Source organism: Caloenas nicobarica, chromosome 8, assembly GCF_036013445.1.
Source record: "Caloenas nicobarica isolate bCalNic1 chromosome 8, bCalNic1.hap1, whole genome shotgun sequence".
Taxonomy (NCBI): domain Eukaryota; kingdom Metazoa; phylum Chordata; class Aves; order Columbiformes; family Columbidae; genus Caloenas; species Caloenas nicobarica.
The window spans coordinates 6485935-6510691 of record NC_088252.1 but is presented as its reverse complement, the minus strand read 5'-3'; the positions used below and the strand labels follow the sequence as shown (position 1 = coordinate 6510691).

Here is a 24757-nt window from a genome sequence, read left to right as displayed (position 1 = left end):
CTGTGAATATTTTATTTGGGAAGACACAAAGTAGTCTGAAGGCGTCCTCCTGCTGTCTTGTCCAAAGGAGCAAGAATGAATGATTGACGAGGCGTTTTCCCGGGGAATTCACTGCAGCATGAAGCCAACGCCACTGATCACACTACAGTGGAGAAATATTTGGGAGAGGGACACAACTTCTTGCCCAAATGCACAAGTATCACTGAAAATATGGGCAAAACAGCTTTCTGAGGCTCTTCTTTCTCTTCCACACTGGACTGGGTGGGAGGTAGAAAACGCCTCTTTCAGCAACAGAAGTCTAACCTGCACAGCACAGTGTAACACAGGAGATGCACAAACTCACACGAATAATATGAAATGCAAAAACTGAATGCTTTTTCTCAGTAGGAAATCAATCAAACAAGCAAAACTGTTTGGCACATTTGCTACATAAAAACTAATTTATTTTTTCTATTATTTTGGAGTAAGTCAAGGCAAGCCAGAGGTTAAAGACAGACGTGGAACAGTAAACCAGGAAAAGAAGTTACAAACTTTCTAAGAAACTTGGCACCATAAGCCTGACAAGCATAAAGACTGCAATAGTGACTGGAATAATTCCTTATTACCTCACTTCTACCAGGTCATTAGGTTTGTAACTGGGATGGAGGAAGAACCAAACTTTCTTGACAAAATGATTTATGCTGGGTTCTCTACGGGAGCCTCGGACATACACCATCCATTTATGGGTTGACTGGTCATTTTCTTCTCTCTTGTCAGGGGGAATGTACCTGGAAAAGAAATAAAAGATCAAACACAAAATAAAAACCTCAAACAGATAAATACCACAAGAACTATTTTTGGAAAGATGATGCAAAAAAATTTGGGATGGTAAAATGCCTACGTGAACCTTGCCCCTGTACAGTTCTGGTTGTTATTCCTTAGTCCAACAGTTCATCCAGACAGAGATACGGGTCCCACAGGTACCTACTCTACATTTCTAACACATTTGCTCCATTGTAGTGCACAACTCCCACAAGAAGTTTATCCATTTAGACATTTTTTTCTTAATCAGGAAGACTTTTAACATTCTACCACTGTCAAATCCCTCTCCCCATCTTTTCTGAGATATCAGGGAGCAAAATGGCACCAGAACACATCAGCCACTCTGCTACCATAAACACAAAAAAATAACAATTCTTCTTAAACACTTTTAAGAAACTTCAATGTCAACACTTGGTCTGGGGCCAGGCTTAGGTAGATTTTCAAGACACAATTCTAACACTGTTTAGTCTCATCAGCAAATGTTTGCTACTTCCTACACAAGAGGAAAAGACTGACTTGAGTAGTGCGAGGGTGGAGAGTTGAAACCCGGACTTGTCCATAAGCTTCCTAAAATGAATTCCTTTCTTCACTGATTTTCTCAAAGTGCATGAGTTTTGTAGAAATGAATTTCTTCAGGCTGTGCTGGACTTTCACCATTTTTCTCACTCTGGTGGCATGGTGTTTTGGGGGATTGGTTGGTTGTTTGGGTTGTTTGGTTGGTTTTGATTGGGTTTTTGTTTTGGGCTTAAAAACAAAACCAAAACCAAACAGAAAAAGCCCTCACATTGTCCCTATAGACACACTGAATTAGCCATTAGGACAACTTGCTTTCCCAAATTTTCATGGAAAACATTGGGATCTCTAACTGGTCAAAAAAGGCTGAAAGACTCCCCTTGAGAGAAACAGATCTTAAAACCTCCACATATATACATATATATATGTACACATATATTTATAAACAAAACCACCACTGAAACACCTGTTCCTCCCACAAAAGAACTCATGTGGGCACTCAAGGAGGGCAGCCTTGAGTACAGTGATTATTCAAGGGCAAAATCTCATACTGTGACAGCCCAGCAATTTTATTTGTTTCCTGATTTTAACCTCCTGTTCCATTTAATCCTGTAATAAAGGACCATCCCTCAGACTCTGGATACTAACTTGGAGACGTTGCCAACCACAATAGTTTTCTTCACATAAAGGCGTGAAGTTTCATCATTTGACAGTCCGGCATTTCGTTGTCCTGGTTTTTGAGAGCTTGAAACACCCGAACTGTCCTGAGGGTAGGGGAAGAAAAAAAAAGGCAAACAAAAAACCAAACATTCCTCTTAAACATCATTTTGTTCGGCACTAGAGAAGCAAGGTGTTGTTAAAAAAAGTAAACCTGCATAGCTAAATGAGAGGTCAACAACGAATCATCCCCAAAAATACTTAAATTGCTATCTAGGCACGTTTAAGCAACTCAGGCATGCAACAATGATATACTACTATATTGCACGGTTTAACTGAGCACACGTTAGGCGACATACCATGGATCTGAGCCACGATTTCAGCGTGGGTTTCAAAAACACTGCCACTGCACTATCTGAAAAAAACCACGCGCTGCTAAAGTGGCATCATGTTTGTCACTAATCAGAAACAGAGCTAAATGTCTCATGAGAGGCTTCTGAAAATCTTCCCGACTCCCAGCCTCTGCTGCCCTGAGGGACTCCAGCATTGCTTCACGGTGAAGAACTGAGGCTGCGCTTGAGACAAGAATTCAGCTCCAACCCAACAGGGACAGCAGTAACCCATGCCACGTCACTGACATCTAGATCAGCCTAGACATTCACTGCAATACTTGGGTGTAATAAACCCAGCCTAAGCAACCCCATAACACAACCTTAGCTACTGAGCAGTGGCCAAGACTCCACCTCCGGGCCACAGGCTGCGTTGGTCAAAGATGCATCAACGTGCTACACCCAAGCAACACAACTGCTCCATCAATGCCCCCCGTGCAGAAACAACTTATATTGGTCTGGTGGTTTACGACATGGTTAGGTCCATATTATATACTGTGAATCTGCCTTCTGCTACAGACCCTAAGCAGGGTTTCGGCAAACTGCTGCCACATTATCAAGGGTGTCGCGCTGCTTAATGGAGGCAGAATCATCGCTCTTTCTGCCGCATATTATTGCGACTTGTTCAGTTGCAGAATGCAGTCAAATGCAACGTGATAAATCCGTCTCTGGTTTGGATTAGGGGCTGTACAGCTTAAAGGAACAGAAAGGAAAGGGAAGAGTTTCATCTCACCTACTAAGGCACATTTCACCTGCAGCCAGTGACAGAGCCTCCACGGTGGAGCCAACTGCAGCCGACAGCTAAAGCCCTTCTCTAGCTGCACAGTCAGCCATAAAGGGAGTGGATCCAGGTCAAAAACAACCCAGAAGAAAGTACAGTGGAAAAATGAAAGAAGGTGTTTTTAACCCGGGTCACTCTGGTTTAGCTAAGCAAACAGTGACATTAGCACAACAGCAAGCAGTGCCACCAAGAGAAAAACAACTCAAACTATGCGCCCGAGCTCTACCAGCTCACGCTCCCAGGGTGAGCTAATCCAACGACGTTACTGTGTTTTCACCACAGGCCAAACCCCAAACTCCAGCGATTCAACCCCTCTGAGCAATGCGGTCCCCCTGCACACCGTGCTCTTCTCGTGCTCTGCCCTTCCTGACCTGACTCCCATCTGCACAGCAAAAGCCCTTGCTCGAGCTGCGGAACACCTCCTTCCCCAGAAGCTACAGCCGAGACAGCCGCGCTAACACGAACACCACCAGCGCCGCCTGGCTGACCCCTCTGTTGGACAAGACCAAGTGAAGAGGAGCCACCCAAGTTACATACACTTCAGTTAGCCTTTCAGCAAAGCCAGGCTGAGAGAGCAGGAGCAAGCGGTTCGAGAGAGTAAGAAACAGATCTTCAGCAAGGCGGGTGAAAACATGAAGAGCTCCTGGTGCCGGCACCGAGTCCAGACAGAGCACACACCTCCAACAACTTGACCACCGCTCGAGTTTTACTTTACCCGGCCAGTATTTCTGCTCTGTCTCTGGTCCAGGCTGTTTGTCAGCCGCTCGTCTGCATCCAAGTTGCCATTGTCTTTGTCCAGGAGAAAATCATTGTGCTGAGAGAGCGAGTCGCTCTCAGAGTGGTTGGCAGATGGAGTGTCTGAGCCCTGGTTAGCTGGAGATGACGATCTGGAGGGCGATTCCAAGAATTTCTTGATTGAAGGGTGATTAAGAATTGTCGCATCACACGACCTGGTTCCCTGCAACAAAGAGGTCAGGCAGATCCAGTCACTATTTCCCTGCAGCCCGGATAAAAATGAAGCTGTGCCAGGAAAGAGAAAGTCGATGTGTGAAAAAAGAGCAAATATTTAATCAGCTGCCCTACAGGAAAAACATATGCCGCAGAAGATAAAAGCTTAATGTGGTTCTACAGAAACAGCACCCCAAATTGAGTCTGTTCCTTCAGATTTTTTGATCTCAGAAACCACCCGGTTTTGGAAAGGACTGCAGCCTACTCAAATACCTATAATGTCCTTTTGAAAATAATATCTTCCCTTCCTCTGCAGACACCTACGGTCTTTTACCATACACAGGAAGGCACAGCTGCCCGATTCTTGCAGGCAAGCGCATCAGGCTCTTTAGTTTTCATACTGACTGGTAGCCTTGTCAATGCCTCTGAGGCAAACCGCGTGTATTAGTGCCCTGTCTGCTCCCAAAGCTTAAGGGAGGATAAAGAATAATGTGCTTAGGCATACTTGCAAACTTTCCTTAAAATGGACATCTCAGAGCTAATCTTAGATCCTCCTAAACCTGCAAGGAGGAGGATGAGGCGTGAGAGTATTTAATTTTTTTTTTATTTCATTACTGTGACAAAGGCTGTTTTCTCATGTTGGGGTTTTTTTTTTTTTTTTTTTTTTGCTCTTGTGTTTCCTTTTAACCCCAGAAGTAGCAAGGAAAACACCCATCACTCAAAGAAAGTGTCCCTTGGCCACTTCTCCCGGCCACCAGCCCTCACTGTCGCCTCGGTCTGACGAGCACTGACAGGCAGGCTCACACTGGAGTTGCACTGACAGCATTTTTTGCAGTCAGCACCAGCTGAAAGAGCCTTTTCTTCTTCCCTGCCCGAACCACCCAGATCAGCCAGGCTGGCACAATTATTCATGGGGAGGGGGCAGGTCGCAAAGAAAAGCAAATCAAGAAACTGATTTGGGATTTGTTTGTTTGTTTGCTTGGGTTTTTTTGTTGTCTCTGTTTTGGTGGGTTGTTTTTTTTTTTTTCATTTGCAGGGCCATTTTTAGTCCATGTAAATTCCCACAAAATTCCGCCAACATGACGGAGCGGGTGGCATGGGGACAGACACCAGCACTGCTATGGAGCAGCGCGACTGTCCTCAAGAGGTGGCAGCAGGAGTGGAGTTAAACATTGTCTTGCCCCGGAGTTTAAAGGTTCATTTGAGAGCCTTCTTTCCAGTTGTCCATTAGGTTACAAACTCTCAATTACCTACTTAAGAGAGCCATATCCATATATCCAACAGTGGGGACACACAGAGAGCATGACCAAAAAAACCCAAAACCCAAACCAAATGACAAAAACCCTATCTTTTTTCTCTCTCTTTTTTTTTACCTCTAGTCAAGTAAAATGACCAACGCCTTGTCCACTAATTTGTGGGAAAACATAATAGACTGTAATCATATGGAATCATAAGCCTCAAAACCCAGCAGCACTGAGTTGAAGAACTGTTTATAAGAACAGGTTAGGAATTTGCAAATCATCTTCCTATAAGTTCTGAATTAAACTACAAAGACTCTCATTCTACCAGAAGCAGAAACAAGACAATCATTCACTGCCACGTCAAATATACATTAACCACGCATTAAAAACAGACAACAAAGAAAGTGGAAACCAATAAAAATTCCAAAATAAAAACAGAACTGATTTAGCCTTCATCCAAATCAGCATTTTTTGAAAAAATTAAAAATGCCATTGAAGATACAGCTAAAGTAGCCATAAGCTCATAAACACTACAGTAAAACGGAATAAAACAAGGATGCACCAGTAAGTTTTGTGAATACTTTGAAACAATTGCAAAAGTTGTTACTTCTGGCAAGCGTGACAATCAGCAAGGAAAAAACACACACCTTGCATGGCAGAACAAGAACAGGGGACAGCACGGCTCTGTCTGACACACAGTGACACTGGATAGAAGCACTTTCCAAGATCAGACCCTAGTTCACATTCTTCTGCCACCTACACAAAAATCAAGGGGGAAAAGAGGGATCTCCAGGCCTCTCAATACTACCATAACCTTTTTCAACTCCAGTTGCTCAACTTAAGTTCAGTGAGGGAAAAACAAGCTGGACGTTTTTGGTTTTTACCCCAGTCCAAGTCTTGCGGAAAACACAGTGGGAAAACCAGGAGTAGCAGTGCGAGCCACTGCTTGGAAGAGAAATTATCGTGGGTCTAGATTCAAACCCCGGTCTGCAGCACCCATCTACAGCTTCCAAAAGTCAGCTCGGATCTTTACTGGAAATCAGATCAACTCCCTGAATTGAAAAGACAATACCTACACTGGTAGTGAACTACACGTCAATCAGGAGTCCACGTGAGTCATGAACACCCTGCAATTACCAGCCCATTACAGACAGAGTGCTCAGAACTCAGCTTTAAGTAATAGGGTTTGGGGTTTTTTTTAATCTCCTTGTGAATTATTAATCTCTCTGTGATATCTCCTTGATTTACCTCCTGCTTTACTGCTGCCGTCAGTCTGTTCATCAAACCGTTAACAGACTGGCTGCCAGGGTAAAGGAAGGATGGTTTCATGGAGCTGCCTGAGCCTCAAGAAATCTTGGTATTTTCTTCCCCTGAGAAGTTCCAAAACCCATCTGCTTCCACTCCATTCCTGTGAAATGGGAAAACACGTTCCCCACTTTTCAGAGCTTTGCAAGGACAAACTGTGCAATGTGTGAGAAGGAAGGTGCTCTCATGCAAGAACCGCCAAAAAAAAAATAAATGCAGAATATTCCAGACACCGGAACCAAGGGCTGATGAACAACTTCTCAACTGCTCCTTGAAGACTCATCTTTGCCGAATACCCGAGGCCCAGGTCTCCTCTCCCACTGCCGCCCCGTTTGCAGTTTGTATTCCACCATTTCAGAAAGTCGCATCTCAAAACCAAACTTCGGCCGAATAGCCAGCGAACTACACATCTTCCTTTGCAAATATTCCCTAAAGCCGTATGATTCCCAGAGTAGTTCTTACCTCTCCAGCTTTAAGGAGACCAGCAGAGGCGTAGTAGTTAGCCACAATACAGGCACGCAGCTTATCCATCATCCTCCGCGCTTCGATCAGGCGCTAAGGAAAGAAGAGGTAACATATAGTAATGGATAACCATTGCAGCAATCTCCCCAAACTCTGATATACCAGAATCTTACGTATTTTTAAGAACAGAATGTTTATACCTGATCTATAACTTCAATTTCATGTTCTTTACTCTTCATTTCGACGGCAAACTGTTCTTTTATAATTGTCTCAATTTTCTGCACAGCAACATCTCGAGCTGTACGAGGCCACACATGGAAAATAAAGAAGAAGGAAGTATTTATATCTCTGTTTCTGAGGCTCTATTTGAAAACATAGAGATCAGAAATCACTATGGAGTGAGAAGTGAAGGGACAATAAGTTCAGCGCACACACACAAAAAGGAAGGATCATTTTTCTGCAAAAGAAAGTAATTTATCTTAACAAAAACCACATGTATCTTTAAAAGCTGGCTTATGTGGAGAGCTATTTTTTCCTTTTTAGGTCTGGGATGACGAATAACAGAAGATGGACCAGTTTGTTTACTTCTGTCTCAGTAAAGCTGTAAACAGTCAAAGCAAAACTCAAATGTGCTACAGCCAAGTGCAGTTACCGCTGTGATTGCACAGGACTACGCTGGAACACTACGTACATTTTTCTGTTCTCTCTGGCCCGATTCATTTCCAGGAAATTTACACCACATCACGCAGCAATAATAAGGCAAACTAATACTTTATATGTTCCGCACTGGCATGAAGCGCAGCCTGCTCTGGAGTGCCTACAAGCCTTTTATTACCCACAAAGGAAACTACATTATCAAAAGCTTGTCTACGTCTTACAAAATCCTCTTCCAGCACGGCAGTCAAAAAATTTTAGCCTTTCAGCGGTTTATTGACCTCAGTGGAAAGCATGTAGTTTAGTATTTCAAACTGTGCAAATATTTTACGGCAAATTAGCACCTAAGAACTTAATTGGTATTTTATTGTGTTTTTCTAGAACATGTATAAACATAGGAAAAACAATTCTTTTTGCTCTGCACCTACTGTGAACTTTAATGTTGCCTTTTCTTCAAGCCACCTCCATGATATCAAAGGGGTTCAAACGATTATCTGTTTTTATCAAGTTCTAAGCAAGAACGGAGAAAGCAGGAATTGTCCTTCTAGGAGAAAGCGTGGAAAAGGTCCTGCAGCCTGTGTCAGCAGTACAGTGACCCCACCGCAAAGCAGATCAGAGAAAAAGCTGGTGTTCCTCTGAAAAAAATCTCACATTTTTCCTACGCGGAACAGGGGAGACAACAGCATCAAGACTTCGTTTTGAGCTTCAGAGGAAGCATTTGTTTTACCAAAGGGTACATATCTGTTTGAAGAGGCTTCTCATATCCCAAAAGAAATAGTAAAGAAATCAAAAGCAAGCCAAACTTTGCTGGCATGGTTCCACCTAGCACATATCATTTTACTGTCTGATCAGGTACCTACAACAGGAGTAAGGCAACTGATGCTTCTATATGCAACACGGGTATCCTAAATATTTTTGCTTATTTCCAGATACTTGTATATATATTCTAGGACCAGAAACAGTTCAAGCCTACGTAAAGATAAAATTATGGTTGAATCCGTATGAGTAATGCAAAAATTAAAAACCAGAGGGATATAATTTTCCTCCAGCCATGAACACCATGCCTAGGAAATTCTGATGTAAGGCTACACCTAAAATAGACCTAAACAGATTAAAGTATGAGATGAACGGTTCAGACAGGGACAACTGCATCTCTTCCCAAGACTGATGCCATGCAACACCAGCATTATGACAATTAAAGCACTCCAGGATTTGTGGTTATATTACAGAGGCTTTTAAGAACACTTCATTTTCATATTTTTTCCAGCTTAGCATCAACCACAGCGCCTAATTAAGATCACGTTAGTGATATTTGTATACTTAAGGAATTCTTGTATCAAAAGTTGGAGATCTTCCATGAGAAGAAGAAAGAAGCGAATTTGGAGGCATCGCCTGACCAGAAAGTTCACTTCAGCAAGGACACTTTTCCAAGGCCCTGAGATTTCCCTGCTAATTACTAAAACCTTCTGAAAAGTTACTTCGGAAGCAGATTAAAAACCCGTCTGTGGTCCTGGGGACACTACACCACAGAGGGTGGCAACTTCTGGCAGCCAAGGCAGGCTGGCTGGGAGCGGCGATGCTCTTCTGCCACGGCCAGCTCCAGCACAGCTGGCTCCTAAGTGACCTGGCAGACACGACCTGCACAGCAGCACATCCAACCCAGGGTTCGGTGTCCAAACTGCACCCGCAAAGCCATCATCTGTCCCTCTCCAACTGGCAGCTCCGGCAGCCCGCTCTGCTCCTGGATCTTCTTCAGATCCTGCAGTCAGCATCAGTTTTCTCACCTCCCTGTTTGTCAGCTCCTCCCATCACGATCCTCTCACTAGCTGCGCTATGCCAAAAATCACTAGCCTACTCCCTGTCCCAGGGGCAAAGAGCTCTACTCTCATTTGCCCAAAGACAACTGCAACCTGTCCCAGGCACCCTGCCAAGAGGCTGGCTCCCAAAGCAAGCGTATCCGAGCATGCCAAATGCAAACCTACTCATGCAGCTACTCTCTCCACTACACTTTTTTATCCATCTTTCCTTCAGTCGGGTTAGCTCCTCCTCCTCCTTTGCATCTTTCAAAGCCCCTTCCTTCTCCCTGACTTACCCCTTCCACATTGCTCCACTTCACGCTATCTGCTGGCTCTTGCAAACATTTGCCATCTTCCAAGAGCTGGCCTAACCACCGCAGCGTTGTAGATTCCTTTTACCCCTCCTGCGGGGTCACGGATTTCTTCCCCACCTCCCCTCCGTGCTGTACCGCGACACGCATCCCCCAAAATGTAAACAAACTGCCAATCTTTCTGGAAGCAGACTTCGACTGCAAAACAGGTGCACGGGCTGGAGCACATCTCAGCGTGGGAAGATGCTGGGAAGACGCACTGGCAAATATTTCAGCAAGCAACAGGAACCAAAGTGCACAGCTGGAGAGCTATTTCTCTAGCTGCCATCACGCGTCAAAGTCTGCATCCTCGCACCTTAATTACGGTTCAGCTAGCAGGTAGGAATGGTTCCACGTATGACAAGCACATCTTCATTTGGCTATGCAGGTGTATCACTTGCTCCCTCACTCAATTTCTGCCCTTTGGCCCTTAGCTCCTACCCCAGCCCCTTCCTGAGCCACTTGCAGACAGCGCGCACATCCGCAGCGCATCCGCCCGGGAGATCCCTTCCGTTCACGCAGCTCCTACCTGACTGTTCGGCCGCTTTGTGACGCTTGTTGGGATGCGTGATGGTGATCTCCTCGTAGTCAGGGTCCTTCTCTGCAATCACTCTCTTGATCCCAGACATGTTCTCTCCACTACTGCACGAAGAGGAAGAATAAAAGCATTACTGTCACAAACAGTGACCTTCCAGGCAGGCTTCAACCTCCCGCCGCGGTGCGGCTCTCCAGAGAGTCGGCACACCTGCTTCCCCAGTTGCTACCCATTAACTGCTCCCGCTCCACACGGCCCGGGAGCTTCAGCTGCGTCCTGACCGCTGAAGCTCCGCACAGCCCGCGCACACACAGCCCCGGCGCTGCGATGGCACACGGCGGCCCACCGCCGGCGAGGCCTGCGTGCGACCGGGGAGACCGCAGGAGAGCCGGGCGCCCCCGGCACAGGCACCACCACCCCCGGGGCGGGGCAACGCTCGGCGCTGCCACCCACCCGCGCCCGCAACGCGCGGGGAGACACGAGGCACCGCGACCTCAGCGCGCACCCGGGCCCCGGCGCGGGCTCGCCGCGGCGCGAAGCGTCCGTGCCCCGGAGGGACGGCGGCCCCGGCCGCCCCCCCCCCGCCGCCGCGGGGCGGCACCCGGAGCCGGGCGGCAGCGCGGAGGCCGCGGCAGCGCGGGCGGTGCCGGGCCCCCGTGGGCGGGGGCGGCCCCGCGCGGCCGGGCCCACGTGCGCGGCCGGCGCCGCTCCCCTCCCCCCGCCCGCGCACACAAAGCCGCGGCGGCCGCGCGCTCCCCTCCCGCCCCCCCGCGCCCGCCGCTCACCCGCGCTCCGCCGCGCGCCGCCCGGCCCGGCCCCGCCTGCACCGGCCGCCCCCGCCCGCCGCCCCGGGAGCGCTCAGCGCCGGCCCCCGCCGCCCCGTCCCGCCGCCGCCGCCGCCTCCAGCAGCGCCGCCGCCGCCATGAGCGCAGGGCTGCCCGTCAGCGGCTGGGGCGGGGCCCGCGCAGGCGGACAGCGGCGAAGGGGCGGGGCGGGCCGGGGGCCGCCCCGGGGCGGGGCCCGCACCTGCTGCCGCGGGCAGGTGCCGCCTCGCCGGGAGGGGCCGAGCAGCGGAGCGCGGCGGGGCCCGCGGGCGAAGGCGGCCGGAGCAGGGGCGCTGCCGCTGTGCAGACCCGGGCGCCTCCCGCCCGCCTCGGGTGCTGAGCGAACGGGCGGCCCCCGGGCAGCGATTTACCCTCGGCACCGGAAAAACACCCCCGGATCAGCCGCGCCGCTGCGTTTCTGCTTAGATACATTCGTGTGTTTGTCCAATCCGGATTTGTTGGCTGAAGCAACCTTCTTTTAGTAAGCAATAATTTGGGGAAGGCGTTTTAATGCCGAAGCTATTCAGTGAAAGGATGATGATTAGGGAAAAAAAAAAAACAACCAGCAAAAACCAAAACCCACCAAGAAATGAGGCATGGGCTGACCTCACGACTGGGTTGGCGGCCCCCGCCTGCCCCGGCATGTTGTACATCCACTGAAGGGAGTTTTTGTACTGACCTCGCTAAATATAGGCTTCAAAAAAAAAAAAAAAAATCTTATGCCATGCTTACTACTCACCGTATTTCATAGTCTCACAAAGCAGAGCTAAAACTGTCCGAATAAGCATAGTTAATGCCACAGTTTGGTTGGTTCGGGGCAGACCGTAATACCTCTGTCAGGTGTGGCTAATGGTGCTTTGGTCTGTGGTAGTCCCAGCATGAATTCATGTCCTGCTCGTACATGTATTTGCAAACTTATTTATGAGGCCACTAATTACCAGTTATGCTGAAAGTTCAAGGCTTAGCCCTTGAAGTTCTCTTTTTTTTTTTTTTTTTTCTCCTGATTTCAGGATCACTACTACAATGGCTGGCTGACTTTTTACCAAGCAAGTAACGTGAACTATGGCAAATCGATGGAGACTGTTCTTGTACTCAAATTTGTATCATGCTCGTCAGGAAAAGTACGTATATAATGTAGTTCAATTTTATGTTCTTCCTTTTTCCTGCTTAGCGGAAAGATGAATACGCTGTTGTTAAAATATTGCTGCCAGCTGGCTATTTTTAAGACTTAAAATGACTTAAGATGGGCTTCCAGCCCTCAAAAATATTTCCATTGCTTTGCAGTCTGTGGATTCCTTCAGGCAATGTTACTTCTTTCAGGAAAGTAAACTTCTGCAAGTGTTGAACTTGGTCATAACTTTTGGCACCGCAGCAAGAGCTACCTGGTTGCTGTAAAGGAGCCTGGCCACACTGTACAACTGCAGAAGATGCCATTGGCTTGCCAAGTTTTATTTCATGTTAGAAGATATTTGAAAACCACTATGTATCTCAGTAGTGCAACGTACAGACTCATCTCTGGCGGGGAGGATCAAAACTGTTGGAACTAGTGAAGCCATTGATACTTCAATTTTCTGCATCTCAAAGCTGCAGAAAAAAAAACCATGAGAGATGCAGTAGTATCATGATGTCAATTTAGGTAAGTTATGTTGAAATGCTGAATATCTGCCACCATTTCTACAAAGAGCTTCTCTTTCCTTGTATTTATTTCTCTGTGTCAGAGACACAAAGTATCAGGGCCCCAGCATCTTTGGCTTTATTTTGGTATGTCCAGAACATCCCACATTTGAATACACCACACAGGGATCATACTTGTGATACAGACTGTATCTCAGTGGGCTACAGGGCAAAGCTGTGGAAGCTGTATTTGATTGCCACAACACCTAAAATAAATGTTTTCGGGAAGAAGGTAAGACTAGGATTACATGAAGGGCAAGTTCTGAGATCCAGAATGCACATTATGAGGGAGAAGAAGCCAGGAGTCCAGCTGAATCTGTGAAAGATGGATGTAATCTGTAAAAAAATGAGGTATTACACCAACTACTTTCTTTGTGTCAGTTCCGCTGCAGTAGTACCACTCCATCACAGTCAGAACCCTCCCTCTGCCATCTGTAATGGGGCCTTGAGATGGCCAAGTAGCTAATTTTAGGAGAATAAACTTCCTACAGGATTCTTTCCAACCTGTATTGTTGCCAGTCACCTTCCTGGCATGTTACCTTTTCCTCATTTCCCATTCACATCCTTTTCCCATTGCAATACCCAGGACTAACTAGTATTTCACATCCCACTCCTATGCTTCATTTTTCCAGTTTTCTTTCTAAGTTTACTCTTCTGCAGACTTTCCAGCTTGCCTTTATTCACGTCAATAGTAAGTTCCACGACAAGGGCAGAAAGATGAGCAGACTAGGAGAGAGAAGAATGGATTGACTGATAGATATGGAGATGGCAAAGGGACAGAATCCAGCAAGTTAAATAGCCCAGAAAAAAACAAAACAAAACAAACAGGAAGGAGTTTCCTCCTTGTACCACCAAGCCCCACTCTGGAACTTCTCATAACCTAAATAAAACACGGCCAACTATTCAAAAGGCAAATGTTTATTAGGTACACAGAACTTTAAAAAACTTTCAAAGAATTATGCAATATATTTAAATATAACAGGTGTTATTGCAATTGCGCTACATTACAAAATCGCTTCTCTACTGTCAGCACAATCTGAAGACCTTAATGTTATAACTGAGATAACGTTACATCGACTCTGGCACACAGTTAGTGGTCTGCGCTTTTTTTTCCTGTTCAAATGTCAGTTGCGCTGCACCAGGCTGCTCTTGAAGACAGGATCAGCTCTTTGCGGAACCACGCCTTTGACGTTTCAGAAAATACAGGAACTGGCAAGGAATAACATGAACTGCTGTTTTCCTCAGCAAAAAAAGGAAAATCAAAACATGATTTCAGTTGAAGATCAAATATATGAATAACAGTTCAGGAGGTAAGCTCTCTTTCCGTGGACAAGTAGCTCCTATTAATCTGACTCCAAATTGCTACAGGTGCACCAAAAGGAGAATGACGCACAAGTCCAGCATTTATACAGATGGAATTACTAATAGTACATTACATTCAAGTCTCTTGATTTGCTTATTGCCATGCTGCACCGTATTATTGCTTCATATTACGTATATTGAACAAGAGGTTGATGACTGACAAGTCAGAGGATTCAGAAATACCGTAGAGGCTATCGACTAAAACAAGAAACTGTGTTGAGAACAGGAAGCCAAAGACTAAACTCAAATCCATTGTCACTGAGGAGGTGCTGGAAACAAAAAAGAGGAAAACACAAAATACTGATTTCCCTAAATTAAATCTGCCATAGCATTGTAATAATGGAAGCATTCTAGGCACATTCTAAACAAAAGGTTTAACTATTCTAGTTAACGAGTGGCAAGATTTATTTCTCTTAGAAGCACATCAACAGTCTGGACAGTAAGACCGATCCTAATAAAAATTAACTGGGAGAAGTCATCCAAGCACTTTTTCACAACAGATGAAAATATAGGTGAATTCAAGGCACAGGTATTTTCAGATTTAACACACATTATTTTCTTTGGAACTAATAATACAAAATAAGCCATAATTACATTATCAACATGCTGTACACAGAGACTTTTGTGTGCATTACTTATAAGCATTATCAGAAAATGACCACAAAATTATTCACACGCACAGATGTGCACACATAAACCAGAGCATAGACTGGAGCACTACAGTAGAAAAAAAATAAATGTTCCTGTAAATAGAGTTCTTAGAGAGTAATGTTATCAGGCCTACATACTTTGAGTACTATAAATTTACATGTAACATCAGCTATGGAAGACAGCAAGGCCAGTGTGCAGAGAACATGTGATTTGCACATCTGGCTTGGGGTTGGTAGGGGGCTGCTTACCATTCTGCGGCAATGCTCATAGCACTGACTCAATCATGATAAACTGACAGCGAGATCAATTTTTATTAATGCCACCTGAAATAATTCAACACTGAGGAAACTTGTGTGCTAGACATATCTAAAAAAAAAAAAAAAATCACTGCTTGGCCCCTAACCAGATAGCAAATTTCTGCTTAAAAAAATCTCATCTTACCTTGTAAACTCATTTTCTGAGTATATATTGCTCAGATTTTTTTCAACTGGGCACAACAAACCATTTAATTTGTTCTTTCTTGTGTGCATGAAGACTACATTCAGATGAAAACATTCATTTTGCTTCACAGTGACCAAGTCTTGTGAGCTTCTTAATGCTCTTGAATTGGCTTTTACCATCTTCAGTGATAGAAAACAAACAAACCAACCCACATATACTTGCCCAGTTGAGCAATTAGGAAAAAACAAACCTTTGGCTTTCTTGAACATTGCCACCAGAGGACTGTGACCATATATATATCTTTATCACTCTGACTGAGTTCAGTGGGCTGACAAACGTGAAATATTTTTGCCACCCAAGCTTCAGCATCTGGATAAACTGAGTAATTATGTAAGATAACGTGGTGAACTCAACTATTGTGAGGAAGAAGCTGAACAGTCAGCAGTGTCTTTGCTCTCAAGCACAAGTGGCCAAAGCTTCCTCTGTGAACCTCTGTCGAGGTGAGCACCTCCTACATCATCAGCCTCTCTCAAGAACTTGCAGAGTTTAAAATGCCGTATAAAAGGCTTGAGTAAATTATCATAAGGGTCCATATCAACTTAATCTGCATTAAAGATGTCTGCGCTTTGGAAAGTGGAAACCAAAGCAGTCTGATGAGAACTGCATTGGTGCGAATTAAAAGAAAAATAAAACAGTACGGCTCTGACTCTTGGTGGTAGAGCGGAAAGCACAGTGCCTAATCCTCAAAATGCATATCAGGCATGTAGTATAAAATGAATCATGTGATGGTACAACTGGAAGAGATTCCACAAATTATAACCACTTCAGCATTACCAAGAAGGAAGCCTACAGGTAAAATTAAATGATTACCAGGCAATGCTACATGCTTGATGGCTGTGAAATGAGGGAATGCATAGCATAGCTAAAAACAGTCTCTCTACTTCAGCGTTACCAAACCTATTATAATTTATGATGGAAATCTTTTGATTGTACTAGATGACATTAATAATTTTCTCCCCTTGATGAGACCAAAAAAAAAAAACCCCACCTGCTGCTCAAGCCCCTAAACTTCAAGCAGCTAGATATGCGTAATAATGAGAGTTTAAATCTTTGAATTCATCTATACCTAAGTGAAATGCATCGGAGAATGGGTGGCTCAGGAATGCAACTTCCAAATTAATGCATCCTCCTAGAAAAATTGTATTTTTTCCATTAAACCGAAGTTGAACTGTTTTTTTTCTAGTACACCTAAAAATAATAGTTCTAACGGAACAGGCCATAAGTGCAAATTATTTACAAATAACAAGCAAAAAAAAATTTTCACTGCTCGTTTTAAGGAAATCATGGCATGGATAACTGCCATTTTAGCAATGCTCCACACAGGTAACTGTTCAGCATTTAATACAGATTCTCAAGAATTGTAAGCAGAAATTTTCTTCTACATCTACATTTCTGCGTTTACTGGTTCATTAAACACTGTCATTTTCAAAATAATAGGTAACAGTACATATATTGTTAAGAAAAGACAACTAATCTGTAAAATGAATCTTCAAAACCATAGAAAGCAGTATCTTGTTATTTACAGAGTAGTGCAGTATTATAAACACAGATTAGAAGATACCTATACATAAATGACATTGTTCTACACCTACAGAATAAAGAATGTTTAAAAACAGTTTAGCATGACAATCAACATTACAAGTCTTAATGCAAATAAGAAGGAAATGAAAGGAGAATATTTTTCAAATTGCACCTCTAATGAAGCACTCCTATCATTTTTTACATTTTCATTTACAATGATGGCACAAGTTACATACAGTGTTAGTACAGAATATCAGTTACTGGGCAATTAACCATTGCTATCAATGGACCTTATTCACAGGTACTGAAATTATCTTTTCAAAGTAACCTTGGTGAGCAGAAACACAAGAAACTTAGAAAAGAATTAATTTATCTCATTCGTCTTACATTACCGAGGGACTTACTTTCTTGGGCAATGCGAGTGTACATGCCCAGGGACTGACTTCCTATGCAGAGATTTGTATTTTATCAGTATTCTTAACATACACAGAGCAGTGTTTGGTATTCAGCCAGAAACTGAAACTTGCGTCCTTTCCTGAGGTTACAAGTTAACGCATCACAAAGTGCAGCTCCCAGTGCTCTTTAAAAGTCATGACCGTATGTTACTGAAAATGATGACTCCCAGCTTGGCAGAGCCTCACTGAGGGTCAGAATTTCCATCTCGTGAAGAAATACTCTGGGAAAACAGATGAAGAAAGTCCAGTGGAACAAACGACGTTCCAGAGACGGTGCTTGTTTCCAGCCTCCTGAGCAAGCGCGGGGTCCCGAACCCCGAGGCCGGGCCCGTCTCTGCGGGGGCCTCACGTCTTTTTTCCTGCCCTGGCACTGACCAACTTCCCTACTGGCTGCTGTCCTCGGAATTCCTCTGAAAGGCAGTTCCTGAGGGGTTTTTTTGGTGATTAACAGGAAATTGGTACACAGACAATCCTATTCATTTTCCAGCTCTCAAGTGCTATTTCAGTTTTTAAGAACTTGTGCCTCAACTATACAACTGTGTACTCGAAATAATGAGATCTAGTACAGAAATCTATGGAGCACTTAAAATAGCTTTATTAAAAAAAAAAAAAAGTCAAAATACAGGTGCTTCCTATACTTCAAAATTATCCAAAACCTGTTATGTTGGAGTAACTCATATGGCTACGTGGACAGGTCCACAGATATTCTTCTGGTGGCAGGAGGGACCTTTCCAGAACTTCTTTGTCTGTGGCCAAGCAGCTTATACAGTAGTTTAACTGTGCTGGAGTGATTGTCTGAAGAAAGGCCAAGAAACACTTGGCAGGTACTCTGCCATCTCTGCAGACGAGATATATTCCAAAGACCAATTCATAAGCTGTAGAGTGCAACCCGAGTCCCTGCCTCTCTCATCAGATAATTTCTAATGGGATTCACAAAAGCCGAAGAATCCAGAGTTCATCATCCTTTATTGCTCGAATAGTTTAGAGATACTTTGTAGTGAGCAAAGAGCGAACCCAGTAACTTTCAGACTTCAACCACACTATTTAAAAAGTTAAGAACTGGGATTCAAAATTTGCTTCACAGATGCATGCCTACAATCCAGTGGTCACCCGTTTTCCATGTCATGTACACTCGTACTTCTGATACACATTTAGCAACACTATGAATAAGGTCCATAGTGTTCAGGTACACAATCGTCACTGCAGCGTGTTGCAGCGGCTCACTGAACCACCCGTTTCTCCTTCCGAAAAAAGTATTCCTCAAAGATTCTAACATTTGTCTTATGTAGGTTGTTTGGTTTGTTGTTCTTTTTTTAATACTAAACCAGGCATGATCTGACATAATATCTACTTGGTTAAGCCAAGTAATCTGCTCGTAAGAATGCTGCGCATATGAATTACAATTATATAAGCTTTTAAAAATTGTAGGTAATTATCCTAGGTGATTCTTTGGAATTTACTTGCCTATGTATTTTTCCAATTAGCAGAACCTGAAACACCTTGCAGATATTGCTTCTTAGGATGCAGGCACGAATGCTTGTGAAGGCACTTTCCGCAAAAAGCTTCCAAGATTTTAACTACTAATCACACTTAGGGCAAGCTTTCTGAACGCTGGTACAACGTATTGTTACTGCTCTTGTATCAGAGCCCATAGCAGATATAACTGAACTCTGGTTACTGGATAGATTTGTAGACTTGTTTTGTAAGTTAAAGTAACCCTTCTTCTAAAGGCACAGGATATAGTTTTCATATGACACTTAGATAGGGAAAGGGCCTTTTCCCACTTCAGGAATCTTTAAAAAGCCTGTCTTGCAGCAGACCACTGGATTAATTCATGCAATCTTTTTTTTTTTTTTCTTTTTTCAAGAAAAAAAATTACAGTTTAAAGCCTTTTTCATTATATCTATGAATCGTCACACAGCCGTGATACGATACTGGCCTGGGCATGGCTGCTACTCCTGTGATAATGCCCGTTGCAGGGTCATAACAAAGAATAGTGTCTGTGGCTTCACCGTTTTCTCGTCTTCCACCAAGGATATAGATTTTTCCATTACACACAGACATGCCACAGTTCTCCTGTTTCAAAATACACAAAGGAATACGTGATTATTTAAAAAACAAGACCTCAATTCCTGCATGTCTACCCAGTGCAGAAGGGCAGCATTGTGACTGCTGCTTGTAAACAGACTGGCCTATACTATTCCCTCCTGAAAGGGCCAATGCAGAAAGCATAATAATTGGGGAAACCAGCAGCACAATCCTACAGAAAAGACTATTTCACATCTAAGCTTTCACTACGCATAGCTCAGACAGGGAATACAATGGAATACAGCTGAACACTGTACTTGCCATTCGAACATCTGAGATAAGGAAAGCAGAACAAAGGTTTTCAGAAGAGGGACCACAGTAGGTACTATTAATGCAAAAAAAAAAGGAATGAGGAGAAACACATTAGAAGAGTAACAGCTAATGAAGAGGGACGTAAACTGGGGAGAGGAAAAAAGCTACGGCTAAGAAGAGAATGCGTAAGAAAAAGACAATGCTATGTCTTACTTGAAACAAAGAGAGATAGGATTTTACTTCTGCCTTAAAAGCAGACATGGAAAAAATATTCAGTCAAATAGAGAACGCAGATCAGAAAATAGAGCAATAGAGGGAAGGCCAGCAAAATTAGTAACAAATCTCTGTTAAAGTAGATACAGTAGAGTATGTAATTGTTTGATGTTTTAAAAACATAGGGAAAAACTGACAGACACACACTTTACTACTGAGGGGACACATTTTTAAATTCTGCTTGATGTTCTTGCTGCTTAAGTCAGATACTTTCTGTGCTATACAATGGATTTTTTTCACACTGTAAAATCAGCCTTCAATATATTTTGTTGCACTGAAAGGCTTTAATCAATTTTAAGGAAATTATTATCTTCAGTCGAAAACTGAAATATGTAGCAGAGCTTGACAGAGATCAATTTCTATGCAATAAAAATATCATCCATTATACTGTTATGCTGTTCTCCAACAGCAACTGATCTCAAACAAGAGGACTGGCCTGGCTCACAGTGACACCCAGCTGAAAAGCTACTGCTTTTGAAACTTCCTCTTCTGTGAGGTCTTGGATTATATAGACAAAGAAGTAAAGCAAGAATGGAATCAGAGATGCAATTTTAACAGGGTTAAACTAGTGTATACTCCTTTCATGCCAAGACACTCATGTTAAAAAAAACCCAAACATTTCAGATGTCCACAAGCCTTTTAGTGTTAATTACCTGTCTGCTGAATGTATTCTGCACATGCATCCAGTAGTCCTCAACTGGATCGTAGCAGTATATTGCTTTGGTAAGCCCACCAGCAACGTAGATCAGATTGTTTAAAGACACAGCCGTAATACATCTTTTTGCGATAGGGATAGTTGCACGGAGCAACCAAGAATTAGTATCGGGATCATAAGACTGAACCTGAAAACAAATACATGCATTTCAGATTAAAAGACTAACTGAAATAATAACCTGGCATACCCACAAGTTATACAAGGAGAGCCAAAGAAGCAATACCTGGTGGGCAATATCTCACCAAGAGAGTAAAGCCAATATAAATATAGGTCCATGTATCAGTAACATCTATACACGCACTATATGCAGCATAATTTTCTCAACAGTCAGGTTTAAAGAATTCACAGAACTCATGAAGCCAATGACAGTATCCATGAGAAAGATCACAATAACTGTATATTATTTAGCTAACGTTTTCTGCTCTGTATTTTTTGTATCATACTAATTCCATACTCTATTCAGCTAAACCAGCACTACTGTTTAGCATGGAGAAAAGATGCAATCAGATACAATCACTGACCTTGTCAGAACACGTGTTGTCATCAGGACCACCGCCGATCACGAACAGTTTGCCAACACAGCTGGTGACGGCTGGAGAGCTCACAGCTTCTTTAAGGGGAGCCACCTCTGTCCATCGATTGGAAAATGAGTCGTAACACTCTACACTGCTGAGGCGGTTTTGTCCATCATATCCTCCAACAACATATACCTAAGCAAAGCAGTGAAAGCTATCATCGTTTCATTTTTAGAGTCGTTATTACATTTAAATATGAAATTAAATTAATTAAAAGCTGCAAGAATCCTAATTCGCTAGGTTTGTGAAGGGACGCTTTCCTTAAATTTTCAATTTATACACAGAGGAGAAGAACCTGGTCTAAAAATAATAGGTAAAGACTCCCTGGAGAGTTCCATTCAGTCACATGTGGAATGACACTGCAAACACATGTCCAAAGCATAGTATTATTAATACCGAGACAGAAACTTCCTATTTGAATGGCATTTGTTCAAAACAGCATTTCTCTGCATTTCTCTTTTTACAGATTACATTCAGTAGCAGCAGCAGCAAAACTCAATCTGAATTTACCTTTGGTTTTCCGTGTTTTGCTTTTTTCCTACTTGCTTACAAAAATATTTCTTCCTCTCAGTTTGTAAACTTTACTCTGCTGTTGCTTCTCTCATATTTAAGAAGCAGAGCTCGGTACCCGTGTCTACGGGTTCCTTCTTCCTCCTGTTTGCTCCAGCTGCAAGTCTCATTTCCAAGAAGTTCAAGGCACACCACATAAATGACTGAGGGGTAGCATGATTTTCATGTCCTTGGATAATGTCTGACTGATAAAGAGCCTAATAGTTTAAAATACTATTTTATTTGAAAATATGTATTTCTAAAATTATTTGATAGGAAATACAAAATAATACTAAATATATATGTATGTTTTCTCCAGTTTTCTTACATACAACAAACATCCCCACTATAAAAAAAAAATAAATATACTTCTCTTACTTTACCAAGAAGAACAGCCATTTTATGACGCCATCTGCCTTTATTTAAGGAGGCAACTCTGATCCAAATGTTAAGTTGAGAGTTATAAATCCAAACATCCCGGCTATTGATTCTTCCACCTTTAAAAACAAAAATATGCCAATTTGAATAAATTCATTATTGAATGAGCATTAACCATTAAAGTGCCACTCCACAGTGGATGAAGAAAACTTTATATCCTTTTTAGGTGAAATAAAAGTCTACCTATGTTTATACATTTGACTGAAAAAGTCAGCTTCGGTGGATTTAAAACATGAAAACACACAGTAAGTTGTTTCACTTGTGTGCCTTCCCCAGGAACGTGCTGAGATTGCATTAGATTATTTCTGGAGATCAGAATACATTTTAATGGCTTTTGCTCATGCTCTTCAGATTTCTTTAGTGCCACTGCCTGGGTGAGACATTCGAGGTGTTAACTGTTCGTGTGCCTCACGGCACATCCCTCACACCTCTTTGGTTTGTGCAAACGTCTCCTTTGTTTTACATTTTGTTCAAACAAAGCAGATGCTACACATCTGAGGAGACAGGTGTTTTTGTTTGTTAAACTAACGCATGGGGCTTGGTGTCTAAGCCACCAGTTGTACCCTGTAATTTACCCTTTCTAAACGCCTGAACGAGAGGTGTTTAAAAACCTGTAGCTACTGCTCATTTCGCTGTAAAAGGCTGGTATAAATGGATCCCAGACTCGGCGGCTAAAAGGAATTTATTTCCATTTTCATTCCCACGATGAGGAGCAGCTTTAACTGCTTTTCTTCTGCAGTCCGGGCAGTGATCCGATAGGAGCAAGTCACCAGCAATGTACCAGCGCTGCGGCGCTGCCAGGCAACCCGTGTTTTTAACCAGCACACAGCACGTTTTGTAGCAGAGAAAACACTGCTGGGAAAAGGCTGCTTGGGATTTTTCGCTCGTAATTTTTCCAACTGTTGCTGCAAAGAGGCCACTACTATATTTTAAAGCAGCGTACTTAACGAGCATAAGCTAGTCTCTTTAAATACAACTGATGTCCTGGAATTGGCTGTAAAAAACTGATAATAATAAACAACAACAAAATCACAAAACCCACTTTTGTCTACAATGAGATTGGTTTGGGGCTGGTGTTCACCATTTAAATCAGAAAGTGACTTTCAGTTGAGCTTCTGGGAGTTCACAGTACAAAGATCTGGAAAAAAAAAATAACAAACCAAAAACAAACAACAAAGAAAAGAAAGAAGTCTTAAACTTTTTAGCATTATTCACCTGAAACAAGAATATCATTCCGTAGAGCGCACACCGCATATTCAGACTTGGTAAACTCTGGAAGCTTAGCCAGTGACTTCCACTCTCCTGTTACAGGATCGTAGCACTCAGTATACGGCAAATTAAACCCTCCAACTCGTTCACAGCCTCCAACAACAACTATCACCTCAGAATAACCAGTTGATCTAAAAAAAGTGAACACAGAAAACTAAGATGTACAAGATATTTATTAGCACATGAAGGCCAAACAACATTGTCTTCAAAACTGTGTGAAAATTGGAAAATTTACTATTCAGCATTAATTTCTACAACAAAGAAAAAAGAAAAAAAAAAAAGAAGAAAGTCACTTAGCAAAAACAGTTAGAGGTTGTCACTGTTTCCAGCTGATCACACAGCAGGTACACTGACAGGTCTTGTGTGCCAGTGGTGGAATTGCACTGCACAACATTCTGTGTAAAAATCAAATAATTAAAAAACCAGAAAGCCCTTACTCTAATGTGGGTTTTTTCCTTTGTGTACGTAGAGATATCAGAAATAGAGTTCAAGTGAGGCCTGAGACAATGAGATGAGCAACCTGTTTCATGATGAAACCAGTCCCTGTTTCCCTCCCCAATATTACATAGTTCATAGTACTTTACATTGCTTAAATATTCAAAAGGCTTAAAATGTTTTAGGTTATTTCCTGAAAAAAAAAGCTGAAGGCATATAATCACCAAAACAAGAGAAAAAGAAAGACCTTACAGCCAATGGACATTTTAAAAAGCGAAAAACAAGGGTAGCAGTAGAAATAAACATTAAGAAATGCCAAAATAAAGATTCAAGTCTAAATCAAAACCTAAAACTCAGTGTGAAAAATGAAGCATTAGACAGTCTACAATGTGCACAAATAAGCCTTTAAATTCTCTTGCACATTCTGATTTCTCCTTCTCCTAATCTGATGCTTCTGCTGCATTATACATGTTATTATTCACAGCAGTAACAAAACCCATTATATGTTAATTCACATTTGAACGTAGAGAATCCAGCAACCATCTTCAACACGCAAATCAAACTATGAACAACTTATATGCCGCCTCTCAAATGTATAATTTCTGGCAAGTATTTGTCAAAATCCTTTCTTTTCAGGGCATTTTTAGATTAAACGATTTTGCATTGATAGTTATTTCAAGGACTGCTGTTTATTAATTACGTAAAACTGAATGCAAGACTGATTTTATTTTTGGTAGGCCTTT

At 42.9% G+C, this 24757-nt stretch overlaps 2 protein-coding genes across 15 annotated transcripts in view; both read right to left on the bottom strand.

Moving 5' to 3' along the window:
* Positions 1 to 11262, bottom strand: part of YEATS2 (YEATS domain containing 2) — a 47682-nt gene extending 36420 nt beyond the window's left edge. For 2 of the 9 annotated variants that reach the window (XM_065639817.1, XM_065639822.1), the window contains exons 1-7: positions 10643 to 10834; positions 10427 to 10539; positions 7298 to 7395; positions 7098 to 7190; positions 3857 to 4099; positions 1963 to 2078; positions 606 to 767 (exon numbers count right to left, since the gene is read on the bottom strand). In XM_065639817.1, coding sequence (XP_065495889.1) covers positions 606 to 767; positions 1963 to 2078; positions 3857 to 4099; positions 7098 to 7190; positions 7298 to 7395; positions 10427 to 10539; positions 10643 to 10665 — 848 coding nt within the window. In that variant the 5' untranslated portion in view covers positions 10666 to 10834. Of the gene's footprint in view, positions 1 to 605; positions 768 to 1962; positions 2079 to 3856; positions 4100 to 7097; positions 7191 to 7297; positions 7396 to 10426; positions 10540 to 10642; positions 10837 to 10937; positions 11033 to 11217 lie in introns of those variants that run through there. The other 7 variants (XM_065639819.1, XM_065639821.1, XM_065639820.1 and 4 more) reach the window with 7 other exon arrangements.
* A 2570-nt stretch (positions 11263 to 13832) lies between these two features.
* The window catches only part of KLHL24 (kelch like family member 24), a 28723-nt gene continuing 17798 nt past the window's right edge, over positions 13833 to 24757 (bottom strand). For all 6 annotated transcript variants that reach the window (XM_065639979.1, XM_065639980.1, XM_065639983.1 and 3 more), the window contains 5 exons: positions 23526 to 23710; positions 22251 to 22369; positions 21270 to 21458; positions 20687 to 20875; positions 13833 to 19496 (listed from right to left, as the gene is read on the bottom strand). In XM_065639979.1, coding sequence (XP_065496051.1) covers positions 19296 to 19496; positions 20687 to 20875; positions 21270 to 21458; positions 22251 to 22369; positions 23526 to 23710 — 883 coding nt within the window. In that variant the 3' untranslated portion in view covers positions 13833 to 19295. The remainder of the gene's footprint in view (positions 19497 to 20686; positions 20876 to 21269; positions 21459 to 22250; positions 22370 to 23525; positions 23711 to 24757) is intronic.